General features: G+C 45.9%; 1 protein-coding gene across 1 annotated transcript in view; it reads right to left on the bottom strand.

The window, feature by feature from the left end:
- Positions 1-294: 294 nt before the first annotated feature.
- The window catches only part of TTF2 (transcription termination factor 2), a 39245-nt gene continuing 22471 nt past the window's right edge, over positions 295-17068 (bottom strand). Inside the window, exons 12-23 of the mRNA XM_021689997.2 lie at positions 16091-16199; positions 13801-13985; positions 12922-13075; positions 12547-12638; positions 11629-11711; positions 11108-11232; positions 10149-10319; positions 7696-7754; positions 6768-6918; positions 5940-6022; positions 4065-4139; positions 295-1654 (exon numbers count right to left, since the gene is read on the bottom strand). Coding sequence (XP_021545672.2) covers positions 1510-1654; positions 4065-4139; positions 5940-6022; positions 6768-6918; positions 7696-7754; positions 10149-10319; positions 11108-11232; positions 11629-11711; positions 12547-12638; positions 12922-13075; positions 13801-13985; positions 16091-16199 — 1432 coding nt within the window. The 3' untranslated portion in view covers positions 295-1509. The remainder of the gene's footprint in view (positions 1655-4064; positions 4140-5939; positions 6023-6767; positions 6919-7695; positions 7755-10148; positions 10320-11107; positions 11233-11628; positions 11712-12546; positions 12639-12921; positions 13076-13800; positions 13986-16090; positions 16200-17068) is intronic.

Below are 17068 nucleotides of genomic sequence, written 5' to 3'. Positions count from 1 at the left end.
TCGATCCCGGGACTCCAGGATCATGACCTGAGCCGAAGGCAGTCGCTTAACCAACTGAGCCACCCAGGCGCCCAACTAAAAAATCTTTTATTGCTGGGGCACCTGGGTGGCTCAGTCAGTTGGGCGTCCGACTCTTGGTTTTGGCTTGGGTCGTGATCACAGGGTTGTGGGATCAAGCCCCGCATTGGGCTCCACGCTCAGTGCGGAGTCTGCTTAAAAGTCTCTCCCTCTCCCTCTGCCCCTCACCCTGTTCATGTGTGTTCTCTCTCTAAACAAATAAACACATTTTTTGAAAAAAAAATCTTTCATTGCTAAAATTGCTAACCACCATCTGAGCTTTCAGCGAGTCGGTGGAGGGTCTTGCTTCAATGTCGATGGCTGCTGACTGGTCAGGGTGTTGGCTGCGGTAATTTCTTACACTAAGATGACAGTGAAGTTTGCCACATCGATGGACTCTTCCTTTCATGAATGATTTCTCCGTAGCATGGAATACACACTATAGAGCTTCTTTCAAAATTACAGTCAATCATCTCAAATCCTGCCACTGCTGTATCAACGAAGTTTATGTGGTATTCTAAATCCTCTGTCGTCATTTCAACGATCTTCACAGTGTCTTCACGAGGGGTAGCGTCCATCGCAAGAATCCACAGTCTCGGCTCATCCCTCAGCTCCTCATCTGTTCAACTGTTACCATAAGATCGCAGCAATTCAAATAGAACAATGCTGCAAACACTGCGAAAATTGCCAAAATGGGACACGGCCACGAAGTGAGCAAATGCTGTCGCAAGAAATGCAGTATCTGCAAGGCGCAATGAAGGGAGGTCTGCCTCTACTGAAAAAATGCCCGGTAGTAAACTTTATTTCACAAGCAGCACATGATGCTCTAGCAACGGGAAGCGACGGAACCCCACGAAGTGAAACGATACCCAATACCGGATAGCACGAGGGCACCCACACCAGACGTCTGTTCTGGGACCAAGCAGCTCCTTGCTCTGACGCCGGTGCGGCAGAACGGTGTGGCTGGAGACAGCTGCAGAGGCTTGGCTTCGGGGTCCTCTCTCTGCCCTGCCCGGAGACACGTTTAAAGGAGCAGCCTCACTGGCAGGAGAGAGGGAGAGCCGGCGTTGGAAAGGGCAGGAACACTGGTCCCCCATGAGCTGAGAAGAACAAGGCAATGGAGGGCTTTCTGAGCTTTCACTGAAGCTCCCCCGGTGTCGTTTTCCAAAATTATCTAACTCTAAGGCATGTTCTTTTTTTCTGAAGTCATTCCTTGGTTTCTAAGTCACCCTTCAATAAGTCGACTGATTGACCTGACCGATGAACCAAGTGGTTAACATGATCACTGGCGCCCAATTCCGGGGATAAGATGGTGCCACCTTCTGCGGAGGGCCTAGGGCTTGCCAGTGAAATGAGAAGCCGAGGAGGGCTCAGAGGGCCACGTGCAGGTCACTGTTCCAGACCCTACTACACACCCTCAGCGGCACCACCCTGAGCCCTAGAAACAGGAAGTTAGATGCCAAAAAGGACTTTGAGGTCAGCCAAAGTCAGCTTCTTGACGGTTTTGCCAGATCCTGATAGGACCTGTTTGGCCAAAGTTTTCTTCTTCTCTTGGAGGTGTAAGATCTTCTCTTCCACTGTTCCCTCACAAATAAATCTAAAAAAAAAAAAAAAAAAACCAGATTAAGCAAATAATCAGAAACCCAAAACAGCGTAATATTTAATAACATATTCAAACTTCTATTTATGCTTTAGTTTTTACATGAGATTTCTTCCTCTACTTAAGCTGTCTTAGGTTTGGTTAAAAACTCCCATGTTTACGAGATCCAAACAACCTTGACTAAATATGTGCCCGTTTAAAATGACGCAACTCCAATTATTTTTCATTTCTTTCTGAAACTAAGGTAATTGGAAACATGCCAAAATAGGCAAACGATATCCCTATCCAAAAAAGTGCAGAGATCCAGCTTTCACTCAAAAAGCTCAACGCTGATCAAGTCAGAAGGCCTTAAAGTTTATCAAGTTCCTGCCAGGTGTCTATGTGCTGGTCTAAGTACAGTGTCTTATTTCTTGGCTCATTCACAGTGAAAACAGGTTTTACCACCTGAAGAAATGACACTGTTTTCACTGCCTCATTCAGCAAGCACTGACTAAGCATTTACAATATGCCATGTGCTGTCCTGGGTCTAAGGATGGAGAGATGCATACAGTCCAGTCTTGTGCTCTCAAAAGGAACACAGGAAGAGAGGCATGAAAATAAGCAACCATACAAGCTGGAAAAGTGCTACAGACATATGTCCAATGTGCACAAAGAGTAAAAGGAAACATCTGCGGTGTTCGGGGAAGGCTCTACTGAAGGCTGAACTCGTAATGTGTGGCTTGTGGGATGAGCAAGGGTTTGCCTGACGGAACAGAGGGAGGGTGTCCCAGGGAACGGGAATGTGGAAAAATCATGGCCAGGTTTAGAACACGGTTATGTCGGAGGAAGATCAGGTGGTCCAGTCTGGCCAGAACCTAAGTCAAAAGGACTCCACCATGTTGCAGAGCAATGGCAGAAGCTCCAGAGGATGGTGGGGGCCAGACTGTGAGTGGCTTTGCATATCATGCTAAGAAATTTAGATTTGGAAGAGGAAGGTGGCAGTGTGGATGGGAAGGAGGAGATGGTTTTAAGAGACATTTAGAAAATAAAATGAATGGACTTGGTATGTGAAAAGGGAGTAAAGGGGAGGAACCTAGTCTGTGGCTCTAGGATTGGATACAGGGATACTAAGTCTCCTGAGATAGGAGGCGGTATATCACTTCAGTATGTGACATTCTGAGTTCCTGGAACATGTCAGTACTTGCTCCACAGTGAATGCTCAACAGGTGTTAAGATTTAGGAGCTGAATGAGACGAATGCACGAGTGACTGAATAATGGTTATGTGCACACTCGGAGTCAGAGAGTCAGCAGGGATTTGGGTATCTAGATCTGATGCTGGAGACCTTGGGGAGGAAGGTTCTTTGGACTTCCTGGAGTAGACAGGACTACTAAGGGAGGCACATACAGGGTGAGGTGAGAGCTCATGACAGGGAAACCAGCATGATCTCTGCAACTGGCCAACTGGAATTCACGGATGGCCCGAAACAAGAGTGGTTTCAGTGGAGCCACAGGGGTGAAAGGCTGAGGAATGAATACGAGAGGTAATCAAGTCAAGACGGTCAGTGATTTCTAATTCTTCAGGAAACCTGGCCCTGAAAAGGAAGGAGAAAAAGAGGTCCGTTGCTAGAGTGGACTGTAGCATTAGAAAGGGACATTCTACAAAATCGCTGGCTTGTGCTCTTCAAAAATGTCAATGTCATAAAACACAAAGACAGACTGAGGTAGTGTGCCAAATTAAAGGAGACAGAAGAGTCATGACAACTCAAGACTACACAGGCTCTAGGATTTTCCTTTGCTGTGAGGGACCTCAATGGGACAAGAGGCAAAATGGAACAAAGTCCAGAGCTCAGATAACAGCACTGTATCAGTGTTAACGTTCTGATTTTGAGCATTTTACTGTGGTTATATAAGAGAATGTCCTTATTTTACGGAAATGCACCTTGAAGTATTTAAGGGTAAAGGAGCACCACGGCTTGCAACTGACTCTCAAATGGTCCAGAAAAAAAAAAGTCTACACGGTATACATGGTATAGCATACGAGCAGTTTTTGGTATTATTTTTACAAATAAGATTTTTGGGGGGACATTCTTCTTCTGAGAACTCTTACATTCTTTTCTACATGTCTGAAATTACGTCAACCTAAAAGTTAAAAGCAAAAAATTAACAAATAAAGCAGGGGGAGGAGGGTACTTTCCCTAGCCCTAATACACAAGCCTTTTCTTCTCTCGTAGGCACCAACCCCAAGGTCACCCCCAAATTGCTTGTGTTCCCTTCTGGACTGTGAGCACCAACGAGGCGGGCCTTGGGAGCATCCACTAGTCAAGGGACCACCAAATACTTTACGTTCTGTTAAAACACCACCCAAGAAAGACTTGGACAAAAGGAAAGCTTGTGAAGGGGCCTAAGTCCCGGAATGCCTTTACTTACTTGTGCACGACAACATCTTTCTGCTGCCCCACTCGGTAAATTCGGTCACAGGCCTGGTCTTCAAGTGATGGATTCCTGTGAGCAAAGAGGCAAGGCTCAAAGGTGCGGACACCCCGGACTGGGTGGGCAAGTCCCCTGGGCAGAGCCTTTACTCCCCTTTACTCCCTTTTCACATACCAAGTCCATTCGTTTTACTTTCTAAATGTCTCTTAAAACCTGCAGCTGTTTCTGGATGGCTCTGCAGCTACAAACATGGTGGTCATGGTTTTAAATGGTTGAAAAAAATCCAAATAAAAAACCCACAGTGAAGAATACGGGACAGGGACCTATGTGGCCTGCAAGGTCTAAACAGTTACCATCTGGCCGAAAATATTTACAGAGAGAGTTTGCAAATCCCTGTCCTTGGCTATGTTGGCCCCAGAAAGGTTAGTGTCAGATACCTTCTTGCCCTTGACTGAGAAACTCAGCACCACCATCAGCTGACAACTTTTAAGTAACACAGGTGAACCAGTGCTCCAGTCTGGTCACTAATTAGTTGGATGAACTCAGGCAAGTCACCTCACCTCAATCCTCTGTACTTTAGATTCCTACTTGGAAATGTGAGGGCTGCCTAATGATAGGGAACACCTTTCTCCTTCTTTCTTTTTTTTTGGTAAAGATTTCTTTCTTTATTTGAGAGAGTGAGAGAGAGAGAGAGAGAGAACAAGCTGGGGGTGCAGAGGGAGAGAGAGAAACAGACTCCCCACTGAGCAGGGAGCCCAACATGGGACCCGATCCCAGGACCCCGGGACCATGACCTGAGCCGAAGGCAGACACTTAACCGACTGAGCCACCCAGGCGTCCCAGAACACCTTTTTCAACTTTAATATTCTGGGATTCAACTGAAGAAACTTAATTTCTCTCCTTCTTTACAGAGGCTATCAACTCCAAACTGGTTCCTCATCTTACCTCCTTAAAATCTTGGACAACATATCTCCATTTCAGAAAACAGCATTTCTTTATTTTTTTAAGATTTTAACGTAATCTCCACACCCAACAGGGGGCTCGAACTACAATCCTGAGAGCAAGAGTTGCACGCTCTACTGATTGAGCCAGCCAGGCGCCCCCAGAAATCAGCATTTAACTCGCACTCTGCTTTCGTCCCTCAAACGTATCAGGGAGCCCTAAGACCTAAACACGTTCTCCCAGAAGATGACACCAGGTTGGCCCGTGTGTGTGTCAGTCTGGGCCGCCTGGAGAATCAGACAAATGTGCAGCAATCTCTGCTTGGTATAATTGGAAAACCCCAAACGGAGACTAATTATGACATTTTTCTCCTACCAACACACAAACTCATTTATCTTATTTCTAGGAAATTTGCGGTTAGGCTCCCAATGTTGATACTACGTGCGTGGCCAAGGGCCTTGTGTTAAGTGTATTCCTAACATAACTAGAAAATTCCTTCTCCTTTTCCTTTTGGAATAAAGCTTCTCCGTCTTTTCCGGGGTTGAGATTTCCTTGGACGTCCACAAATGGCGTGAAATATGGTATTCTGAAGAGGTAAAACTGAGCGATGTAGCTCTTAGCCACAAGAAAAAGCCTTCTTCCCAGTTTCCATGGAAACAGATGTAAGATTAACAATAAGGTGAATGCTATTTTAAGCAGTCATTCGAAGCCTTGCTTGCTTAGGAATTCAAGGCCATCAACAGCCCCACACCCTATATACACCAGGACCTGTAAATATGTATGCAGGAGAGGCATCCCCATAATACAAAAACAGCATCCTCACCATAACAAGTCAGGCCCCATCACCCCTCTGGCGCCCCCTCCTGACCCCCACCCCCTGCCCCCTCCCTCCTATGCTAGGACAATGCAAGAAAAATCCAGAGTCATTACCAGTGCATATCCAGAAGAAAAAGGTGGTTTCCTCCAGTCAGGTTTAGACCCACACCTCCAGCCGAGAGAGAGATTAGCATAACCTTCAAAAGAAAGCACGGCATTCCCTTTACACAGATCTGATCTCATAATACATCTCTCCCTCTGTCTCAGGTTCAAGCCCAAGATCAATACAGATAAGTACCATGATCCCACCAAAGTTCCCTCTGCTGTCAAAAAAAACTCTGAGATGCAATCTCCCGTGCCTCACCTTTAAGAAAACTCTCACTTCCTATTTTTCTGTAACTCAACCTGAAAACACGAATTGTCTGCCTGCTAAAATACACAAACGCTACAATTTAGAGCACTGGGGTGTGTGTGTGTGGGGGGGCGGAGTGCCTGGCTCAATGACCTTTCCATTAACCAGAGTCTGTCCACTCCCTCGGTCTCTGCACCCCCACCCCCTGCCATTGCTGCTCTTCCTGGCCCCCGCCCCCCACCCCAGGCCACCAGTGCTTTCCACCTTCTTGTCGTCCCTCCAAGTCTCCCCACACTGCCTCGTATCAAACGCCCACCTACCCTTCAAGGCTTGCCTCCCTCCACAAAGATCGCTTGAGCCAACCAGCTCTGCTCTTCCTCTGCTTTTAGCCCTCATATTGCCTTCTCTTTAAAGTATCTGCACTCTTCAATATGCTCCCCAATAAATGTCTAATAAATTAAAAGCACGTGGAGGGATCAAGGCAACGAATGTGTTTAGACTGAGCTGCTACACGGCAGTTCTCGCTGTGTAACTGAGAACAAGGTGATCTCAATGACAGATGACAGAGCTCTGGTGTGCCCAGCTCGTACCTGGGGGCCCCTGGAGCTGTTAAAGGCCTCCACCAAGTCCATTCTCTGTTTGGGGCTGACAGAGCCATCGATGGTGGCGTAAGTCAGGCCATGCTTCCTGAGGTGGCTCGCTACAACCTGCAGCATGCTGGTCCACTGGGAGACCACGACACTGGAAGGAAGGAGAACACAAAACGTCAACCCCCGGAACAGATGATGCGGACCAGGAAAGGCCTCCTGTCCCCTGCGGGGCAAAGGCACACGCTTAGGTCACATTTTAAGGTGAGGATGCTTCCAGTTGTTTTTCGTACCCAGGGTGTAATCCGTCTCATGCTAAATGAGGTCACAATAAAGTGGTGGCCGGCCTAAAATAAGGACCACAGCCTCCTATTATTTGGAGATCTGTGGTCCTGCAGGAAAGGGATATGTGGGCCGCCCTCCCTTTGGCAGCCACAACAAGCTGCTGGGATGTCTCTACCCCCACACCCCATGCTATGTTTTAATTAGGGTTGTCAAGTTTTTAGAATCAAAACATTCCACATCTACAAACGCAGATCCGTAACACACACGTAAGGATAACAAATAATGAATGGATCCACGCACCCAGCTCAAGAACACTCCCAGCACCACGGGGCTCCCTCTCCGATACCACACCTCGCCCTGCCTTTTGCACCTGTCACTCCCTTGCTTTTCTTTAGCTGCTGCTCTACTTTTAAACACTTTTCCAGATGCTTAGCTCACTCTGACCCTCTAGGGACTTCCTTCTCAATCAATGCCACAAATACATTAACTAGAAATCAGAGAGAATGTGCGCTGTAACCTCAGTGCTTTCTGCTGAGGAGGATTCAAGGTCCTGGATTTCTAAAAAGCCGAGATTGGAACTATCAGCAATATCAAAGTTTCTTGAATCATCACAAACAATACTTGGATAAGAAAATAACACATTTACCTCTTTTGGGACGCTGAATTTCCTCGGATTGCCTCCAATTCCACCAACAGAGATGAAATCTGGGAAATGTTATTTAGTATACGTTAAGTGGGTGCAAATTTGCTTTTCTCCATCATCCCTCACTTGCACTCCTGAAGTGGCCTCTCTGCCTCTGGTCTGACCCCACTCTAGGCCACTCTCCTCTCTGCAGCCCCAGGGCTACTTCTAAAAATGCCAGTCTGTCATTTCCCTCCCCTGGCTGGAGGGCCTTCCCACTGAGGATCGAGCCCAAGCTCCTGACAATGACCTACCAACTCCATGCTGCTCTGGCCTCAGCTGATGTCTCCAGCCTCCTAGCTCACTACCCCTCCTCAAATGATGCTCCAGTCATACCAAAGTTCCTCCTCCGCTAAGCCATGCTTTGTCTCATCTTCATCCACTCTGTTCCCTCTGCCTAGAACACCCTTCCATGTCAGATCGACGTCACTCTTGGAGGTCTTCACTAACCCCAAAGTATGGGTTAGGTGCCCACTGCCTACCTGCTACTCAGGCTCCTTTTGTTCCTATTATCGTGGCCTTTTTCACACTACCCACTGTGTGTCAGTCATCTCTTGCTATCATGACTTGAGGGGCTCCAAGGAAGCAGAGCCAGCATATGACTGCTTCGTTTCTGGTTCGTGTCCCTAGCGTCCAGCACGTAGGCAGACCAGAGAAGGTACTATCCTAACATTTGCAGACAGAGAAAGTGAAAGAGCTCTACCCAGTTTAGGGCCTGCTCCAAAGGCTGTTGAAGAAGAGGGCCCGCCCAGTCTGAGCGACACTTGCTAAGGCTTCCCCCAAAAGCTCTCTGGGCATTTATCAAACCCTCAGAGCACATTTGAGTCCCCAGGGAGCAGTTGGTAAGAACACATGAGCATGAGCTGGGAGAGCAGCTGGATTCATCCCTCCCAACTGCTAATGCAAATGACCTTTTGAAAGCCTCTACGGGCCCTGGAGTTCATCCCCAGGATGGTGGAGGAGGAAGAAAAGGACCAGGAATCAGGAGATGAAGAGAGCTCTTCTGTTGTACCCCTTCGGGACTCGTGGTGAAGAGTGCGGACGCCTCATCGCTGAAACAGGGGGCTGCCCCAGATGAACTGTGAGGTGCCCTCCGCACTTACGTCCCGCACTGCCCTGTTCGAGTGCTCACCTCCAGAGGCCCCCACCACCCGTGAGGCTGCCTTCTCAACAAATGTGCTGGACAGGAAGTGAGGACGGACCATTCTGGACCATTCTGAATTCACAGGGAGAAAGAAAGCAGGTACATGAAGCACCTGGTGTCTTGGCGACGTGGGTTGTGGTAAGTGCTCGGACCGCCACACGAAAAAGCTGGCCATGGGGATTTTGAGAAAACTTTTAGGGAAAGAGCCGGACTCACGGTCCATGAGCTGGGGTCAAATTCCAGGAACATTCTGCATGAGTTTAGGTGTGGGCTGCCAAAACTCCCTTCCCTGCGTGAAACAACCTTAAATGGTTTGAACCACTATTAACGGGCTTGCATTAAAAAGCCCTGTGAATAAATACCACCCAAGTATTAGATGAGGCACACAAATTATGAGGACTCTAAGTTTTAACAGAGTAGCTAACTCTAAAGGTGCTACGACGACATGAGGTTTGTCCACATATGGTGTTCTTCCTAGGTTTCTCTCCGTTACTAGTGGTAAAGACCTTGGTAATATTTTGAAAATTTAATTAAAAGTAATTCTTAAGTAACACCATTCCCATGGCAGTGACCTCACTTCTAGTTACATTAAAAAAAAAAAAAGCACCTTTGAAGAGAGGTTGAGGGTGGGAATGGCAGCTTCAGACAGCAGCTGAGAGAGAGCCTGGCCCCACTCTCAGGGTACGCAGACTAATGGCGTATACTCCAAACCAGCCAACAGAAAGGCAGGACTCAAGTTACAGCACACCTCAGCCTTCCTCTACTACAACGCTTCAGCCTTGAAAAGCTTTAATGAAAATAGAACAAAATGACTAACGAAGATAGAAGGCAATTTAGGAAATAATACTCACAGATGGATGCCTTTCAACAAGTCCAAGCAATTGGCACTCAGATGTATTATAGTCTCTGGGGTCAAGCCTTTGCTATTTTCCTTTAAAGCTTTCCCGCAACAAAGTCCTCACTCACTGAGGCCCTGTCGCTGGTGTAAACCTGATAAGCAACTTTCCCAGTGATCCATGACAGAAAATCTACCCTGCTGCCGGGGCTGGCCCAAATCACTCTCTGAAAGCCCACTACGTAATAAGACTCGTTTTATTCGTGAAATAACATGAGAATTTAAGGCTGGAAGGGGGAATTGCACCAGCTCAAATCTCATAGTTCTAGCCCTGCCATGCACCGGCTGTACACGCTTGGACAAACGTGTCACTCTCACACATGCAAAATGTGTGAGGACATCCAAGTTTTTCTACCAGAACAGAGGTGACAAAAGTACCTTGCTGCTCGCTCTTATGTCCTCAAAAAGCTCTGCCTTGAACTGTTCACCATTAAGGGAAATGAGGGGAGACGGCTCCGTGTCACAGAGTTCAGACAACGTCATAACACTGAGCTGCTCTTCCAGAGAAAGGGCGAGGCCCTCGCTTTTCAGTTCTGCCGGGTCCAGGGCCTGAAGAGAATACAGGAAGCGGGTAGGGGGGTAGGGGGGCAGGTGGGCAGTTGAGGCAGCAAGCCACGTTATTTGCCAATGAAGTGCGGATTGTTTAACATTTCACACAGCAAAATGTCTTGTAATTCATCATCAGTATCTCCTCAGAGAAACTGATTAAAATGTAATCTTGCAAGTTTTTCACCAGATGAAAGATAAATCAAATGATGGAACTTCTGAGAGATTTGCCAGACAGATTACATGATCATTCTGTTTTCCCCAGCTAAAGCAGTATAGTTAATTAAGCTATTGATAATCAAAACACATTACCACAGCTCCTCAAAAAGAGTAACAGACTCATCTTAATTATGGATGTGCCTCTATCCAACGCAAAGGCAACTTTTCCAATTGCATAAGTTCCAATTGAGTTTTCATGACTAGCCTTAAGAGCCCCAATGCCGCCTGAAGGCAGAAAAAACTAGTAGCTAAATTGGCTTTATGACATCCTAAAATACCAAAGGATTCATGAATGGTTTAACAAAACGACATTTTCCATTCTAAAATAAAGTTTATTTACAAAAACAAAAACAGTAAAAGCTGTTCTCAACCCTATGGGAATTATCTCAAGATCAATAAAAACTAATATAAAGTAAAATAAAGAAGATTGCTCTTCTCTGCCCCAACCAGAACACAGTAACACCCCAAAACGCCATTCCCCTTGACCGGGCAGGCGGGACCCCAGTTACAGAGGACTGAAATGGACCTCTCTGGCAGCCACTGTGGGGGAGCACACGAAGGGCTCTTCTTACCGATTTCAGGAGAGACAGGTGACAGCAACATTGGCGAAGTCTCAGCAACTGGGTCAACAGTACGTGGGGAGTGCTGGATCTCTGCGAGTCTGCCACCATCCGGGGCCCAGCAAACTCCTGGGCCACTTCCACGAAGGAACACAAACCACAGGAAACAGGACAGGGTTTACAACAGAAATATGGGGAAGAATCACAAACTGAAAAGAGGCCGTTTTGAACTTCTCTGATCTGCGATAATACAGCTCTAACTGACCTCTCTATCAAGGAAGCCAAACGAAATACTGGTTTTCTTTACGGGCCTAGTTGCACTTTAATAACGCGGATTTCAAGAGTAACTTACAAGAAGTTTAGATCACCAGGTCTGACGATGGCAGATCAGCTTATTTTACTTTGGTCTGAGGTTCCTAGCTAAGGTCAAGTCTCTGATACCAAGCATTCATAATGTCCTGTAGCTGTAATTTTACTGGATCTAAATCCACATCTTCATTACTTGTATGTACCTATGAGTGTCCACCACTTACCTTTACTGAATGGATTATCAGGGCTTCTTCCAGATTGGCTGCCCCCACCTTCACGCCCTTTTAGATAGGATCGCAGAGCTGACCTACCTCAGATCAAAAGAGAAAATGCACATGTAATGTTTGCTAAGACCAAAGAGGTTTACCAGGGGTCACTGCTTCACTGTGCTTGCAGTAGGATCTTGACTAAGACTTATTAAATAAAGTCAGGCTCATGGCAAGCACTGGCCAAAGGTAATGAAAATTAATTATTCTAAAAGCCAAATCATTTTTTAATCGTCAATAAACGTATTAATAGTATAAATACCATGTTTGATGACAACTTACTATTAATTTATAACACATTATTGTAATGTTAATTAATATTGGTTTATATTTATCAATAAATACGATAATATTACATTAGGTTTACAAAGAGAAAAAAAAACATATTCACATTGGAAGTGAGAAGTACCAAGTGGGAGAGGGTAAATCTGGAATTTCAGGAAGGACAAGAGGTTTAGAGAAAGTACAAAGAACATGTGACAAGAAGGATTATAGAGCAGTTTGTTGTTTTAAGTTCCAGTGAGATGCTGAGTAGCAAGTCAAAGGTCAAAGAGATGTTCTTTCCCAATATGGCCCCACAGGACCAGACACACCTGGTGTACAGCGACCACGCTGTTTGGCTTCTACGCCAGGAAGCCAATGAAGAACAGGTTCAGTGTGTATACAAGACAGAGATACGCCAGGGAGCAGGTGAGGAGAGAGAAAGGGGCATTTAAAAACCAAAACAAACAAACAAACAAACAGAAAAAGGAACGTGGACATCCAAGTCATCAATAACACTATAAATGTAGTCTGAGGAAACTTGACCCTTAACTCCCTCCCAAGCAAGGACAGGAATCACACAATAAATGTGAGGTGCTTCCTCACTGCACACACCTTGATCTTGCCAAAAGGACACTGTAAACATTCTCTTCATCTTCAGAAAGCTTTAAATGGTGCACTTGAAATTTACGCTGGGGCAGCATCACCTGGAGGAGTAGAAGAAATCAGCTGGTGAAGTCAGACAAATGACCTGGGCATTACAGAGTACATTCCCCACAGCGGACACTGGAAACCTAGTCAAGCCCTGGACAGCTCTCCCACCGGCCCTCAAAACAGGATGGCTGTGACACATGGCCACCTAGGGCCCGCTCACATGGAGATGGGACACTCAGAGGCTCCCGAGCAAAGCAGATGCCTATTCAAGCCAAACTGAGGACATGTCAGCCTCCTTCCCTGGCCTCCCCCAGGGACAAGTATAAATGAGATTACCAAGGGCTGGCCTGTGGAGTCCAGCTGGTCTTTTGTTCTCCTCAGCAAAAGGCTCTTGGTTAAAATACTTAACCGTTCTCCTCCTTTCTTTGAACCATTGTCAACCTGGCTCTTCCACAGTCGGAAATCATCGAATGGAGAACAACGGAGAAATCTTTTTTTGTTGAGGAAGAAGACAGAAAGTAGGAAAGAAGAATTGGAGAATGGTTCAAGGAGTAAATAAGGGTCCAAGGAAACACAGGAGATGAGAAACAAATCCAATTTTTCTGTTACATCCGTCATTCATTTTTTAACAGTGAATTTCATAGCAAAGCTCTGCGAGACACATCAAAAGAATCTAAGTTGATAACAAAACCACATTACAAAATGTGAATTTTTCCATTAACAATATCAGTATCGTCACAACAGGACATATAACCAATAGCTGGAATTTATTCCTAAAGCTTCAAAGGCCGGCAAAGAAATTCCATATCCTCTTATGGGCTTACTTGAATAAAAGCAAGGGCTTTAAAATCAGCATTCTGTTCTGTTTGCTTCAAATAAATTGTAGGCCTGACCCTAGGCCATACGCTTTAAAATAGAAAAAGCCCAAAACATTCACTGGACTGAAGAAAGAGGACTTTTGTTTCACTTTAATCCATCCTATATTTTTCCATATATAGGGGCTGGATGTAATCACAGTCCTGTAGCTGCCAGTCCATCAACTGATTATCTTTTCCTAAATATGAATTCTTTTACCCTTTAAAAAAGGTCGAGAAGCTTGCCATCCGCTACACGAGATAATCTGGCACACTCTGGAGCTCTGTCATGATAAGGAATAATGATGAAGGGTTAACTGACTCGGTTCGCATTTACATAATGCTGAGGAGTTCTACTCACTTGAGCAGTGAATACATGTCCAACAAGGTGTTCTGAATGGGGGTTCCAGTGACAGCCCAACGGGCCTGGGCTTGGAGCCTGCACACAGCCATGGAAGTCTGCACTCGCGGGTTCCTCACACAGTGAGCTTCATCCAATATGATTCGAGCCCAGACTATTCGAAGCAAAGGCGTTTTTGCACTATCCTGGAAGAAACCCAAGCGACATCATCAATAGTACGGGAAAATGTACACATTTTCAAGAAGAGATGGGGAAATAATGAACAAGTATTGAGAATCCACGCTTTCTGCCTAGTTTGAGGGCTTAGATCAGGTATGCTGAAATGAGAATGAAGCTGAAGAAACCAAAAGTGGAGACTCTCAGTGGGTAGAAAGAAACAAGTCGACTCGAGAGCCCCAATCTTTGAGTTTAAGATGCTTAAGAGTAGGGGCGCCTGGGTGGCTCAGTGGGTTAAGCCTCCGACTCTTGGTTTCGGCTCAGGCTGTGATCTCAGGGTTATGAGATCAAGCTCCACATCCGGAGTCTGCTTGAAATTCTCTCTCTCTCCCTCTGCCCCTCCTGCTCCTGCTCAAGCACTCTCTCTCTCTCTCTCTCAAATAAATAAATAAATCTTTAATTAAAAAAAAAAAAAGACACTTAGGGGCACCTGGGTGGCTCGGCCGTTAAGCGTCTGCCTTCGGCTCAGGTCATGATCCCGGGGCCCTGGGATCGAGCCCTGCATCGGGCTCCCTGCTCGGCTTCCCTGCGGGAAGGCTACTTCTCCCTCTCCCACTCCCCCTGCTTGTGTTCCTGCTCTCGCTGTGTCTGTCTCTCTGTCAAATAAATAAAATCTTTAAAAATAAAAAAAATTATAATTAAAACAAAAGACACTTAAGAGTAAAATCTTTTAACTTGAGTTTTCAAGTTAAAACTCAAAAGTGAGCAATAGCCGTGCGTCAGGACTGCACTAGGTGTCGAGCCTGGAAATTCGCTCATTTCAATAAAATATTTACTAAATTGACAAAAATTCACTAAAAATTTACTGCAAGTCTACTTTTATAACGTAAGATACGAAATCAGACATAAAGGACAGCTCCTAGCCTTAAGGAGCTCACGACGTAGCGAGAAGAAAAACAAGCAGAAAGATTAATTACAGCATGATGTTTACACACTATGTCCCACTGGATAATCCAATATATGCTGGAGGACCCTAGTCAGTGTGGTTCACTGCTGTATCCCTAACACCTGAAATAGCAGGTGGCACATAGTAGGTGCTCAGTATTGGCTCAGTGTGTGGAGGGCTAGGACATGAGTAAGCACAAGGTGCTAGGAGAGCATTCAACCGAAGGATTAAAGGATTCTTGAAGCGGATGAAAAAAAAACACAACAAATTAACCTGGAAAAGGCACGGAGGCAAAGCCTTCCATTCGGAGAGAATGCAAAGGCACAGCAGCATGACAGAGCAGGCCAGGTACACGTCCCCTGGTACTGCCATGCACTGCCACAGCGAGGGCTGGGGCGTAGGGGACGAGACACGCGCAAGCAGGGCAAGGTCATAAAAGCCTCAGACTTCATGGAAAGGAACCACGGTTTTATCCTGAAAGCAATGAGGAACCACTGCGGAATCTGAACAGTTCATTATCAACAAGAAGTCAGGTTGGTCTGACCGGAGAAGCATTCTAGAGATTTCCCCAAATACGGAGATCGGACGACAAATGAGAACATGCAGAAGATCCGTTCTGGGAACGGCACTGTATTTTCAGGAGAAAAACGCCCCACGGTAACTAGGCAATAAAGCCTTACACTGAGTAACTGAGACGACCCCGGACGCCCTAGCAAACACCCACTTTTCACTGGTTAGCGTTTAGCCTCGAGCCCCTTTGTGGCCTCACTGTTTGCAACCTCTTTTCCCTGGGAGGCGGGAGAGAGGCAGGCAATCATAGGCTTAAATACAAAAATACTTGTACTCAAGTACTAGTCTTCTCATTAAATATGAAAAATATCCTAAGAGTACACCCGGAAGACTCTAAGGTAAACACTGCAACAGGTGGGGCTTCCCACGGTCACGTGATGAGCACGCTACTGCACTGTCCCTAACATTCGTTCTACACAACTGGATACTGTGCCAAACCTCATCCTTTATTCCCAACGACGTCTGTCTAGAATAAAAGGGAAGGAAGAGGGGAACGAACCTTCCGTTTCCACAGGTGGAACGTTTAGGCCATTCCTGACCTCACAGGAAGGCACCTCTGCTGTGTGTGATGCAGTAGAAAGACTCGGGTAGACTATGAGGTGTGGCTTGCAGACTCACCTTCCCCACACCGGGGTTTGCACCGGGGACCACCCCCTCTTCTTTCTGTGTGGGAATCTCCTTGGCCAGAAGGTTATAGGTAGTGATCACGACGTCATAGGTAGAGAGGCTGCACCGACAGGACACAAGGCAAACAGTAAACAATCCCTCCATGACTGACAGGAGAGCTGGAGGTGATCCCTTTATAAAAATGCCTGCGCTGGAGGGACAGTTGGCAGAATTCATTAATTCGTGTCCTTAATCCACACATACATGCTTTGGGAGAGGGAAATTTTACTCACTTGCCTTACATCTCATCATTTTTATAGTCTGCTTACTATAGCTAAACGGCCTCCCTGTTCCCATCCCATGAGTCAGAGAGAAAAATCTCTGGCTGGAGCCATATAAAGCTGGATAGTATCTGGCAACGACAGAAGTAGGGTAGGGCTGGGAGTTAACATTTAGTGATGATTTGAGAGCTAGACTGACGCTGAAGTCCCAGGGAAGTAAGAAACCCTCAAAGCATGTTCATCTAGAGCTGATCTTTCGCCTTATCATTTTTTAACGGATTTCTGAAAACCCATTAATCCAGCCTTGACGTTTGGGTAAAAAAAATACACTCTGTACGCTTTGAGTTTACCTTGCCTATACTCCTTTACATGTAAAGATTCTTAACAAAAAGCACAAATCTTTTTTCCAACAAAACTTAATACTGTGCATCTGGGAGAATGTCTAGAAATACTTTTTTGATAAAAACGATATGCCTAATTCAGAGGGAGCACCGTCTACATGTTGACTCAGCACCATATAGAGAAGGATTAAGAATGATTCCAATCAGTCAACTAGTTTATTCTGAATACCAAACCAGGTATGACTGAAGTGCCAATCAAGTAACGTGCAATTTATTTCTAATAACTATCTAGAACAGGGGCATCTGGGTGGCTCAGTCGGTCAAGCGTCTGCCTTCGGCTCAGGTCATGATCTCAGGGGCCTGGAATC

The sequence above is a fragment of the Neomonachus schauinslandi genome, chromosome 4, assembly GCF_002201575.2.
Source record: "Neomonachus schauinslandi chromosome 4, ASM220157v2, whole genome shotgun sequence".
Lineage (NCBI taxonomy): Eukaryota > Metazoa > Chordata > Mammalia > Carnivora > Phocidae > Neomonachus > Neomonachus schauinslandi.
The sequence above is the reverse complement of the archived record's forward strand: the minus strand, read 5'-3'. Positions and strand labels throughout refer to the sequence as shown.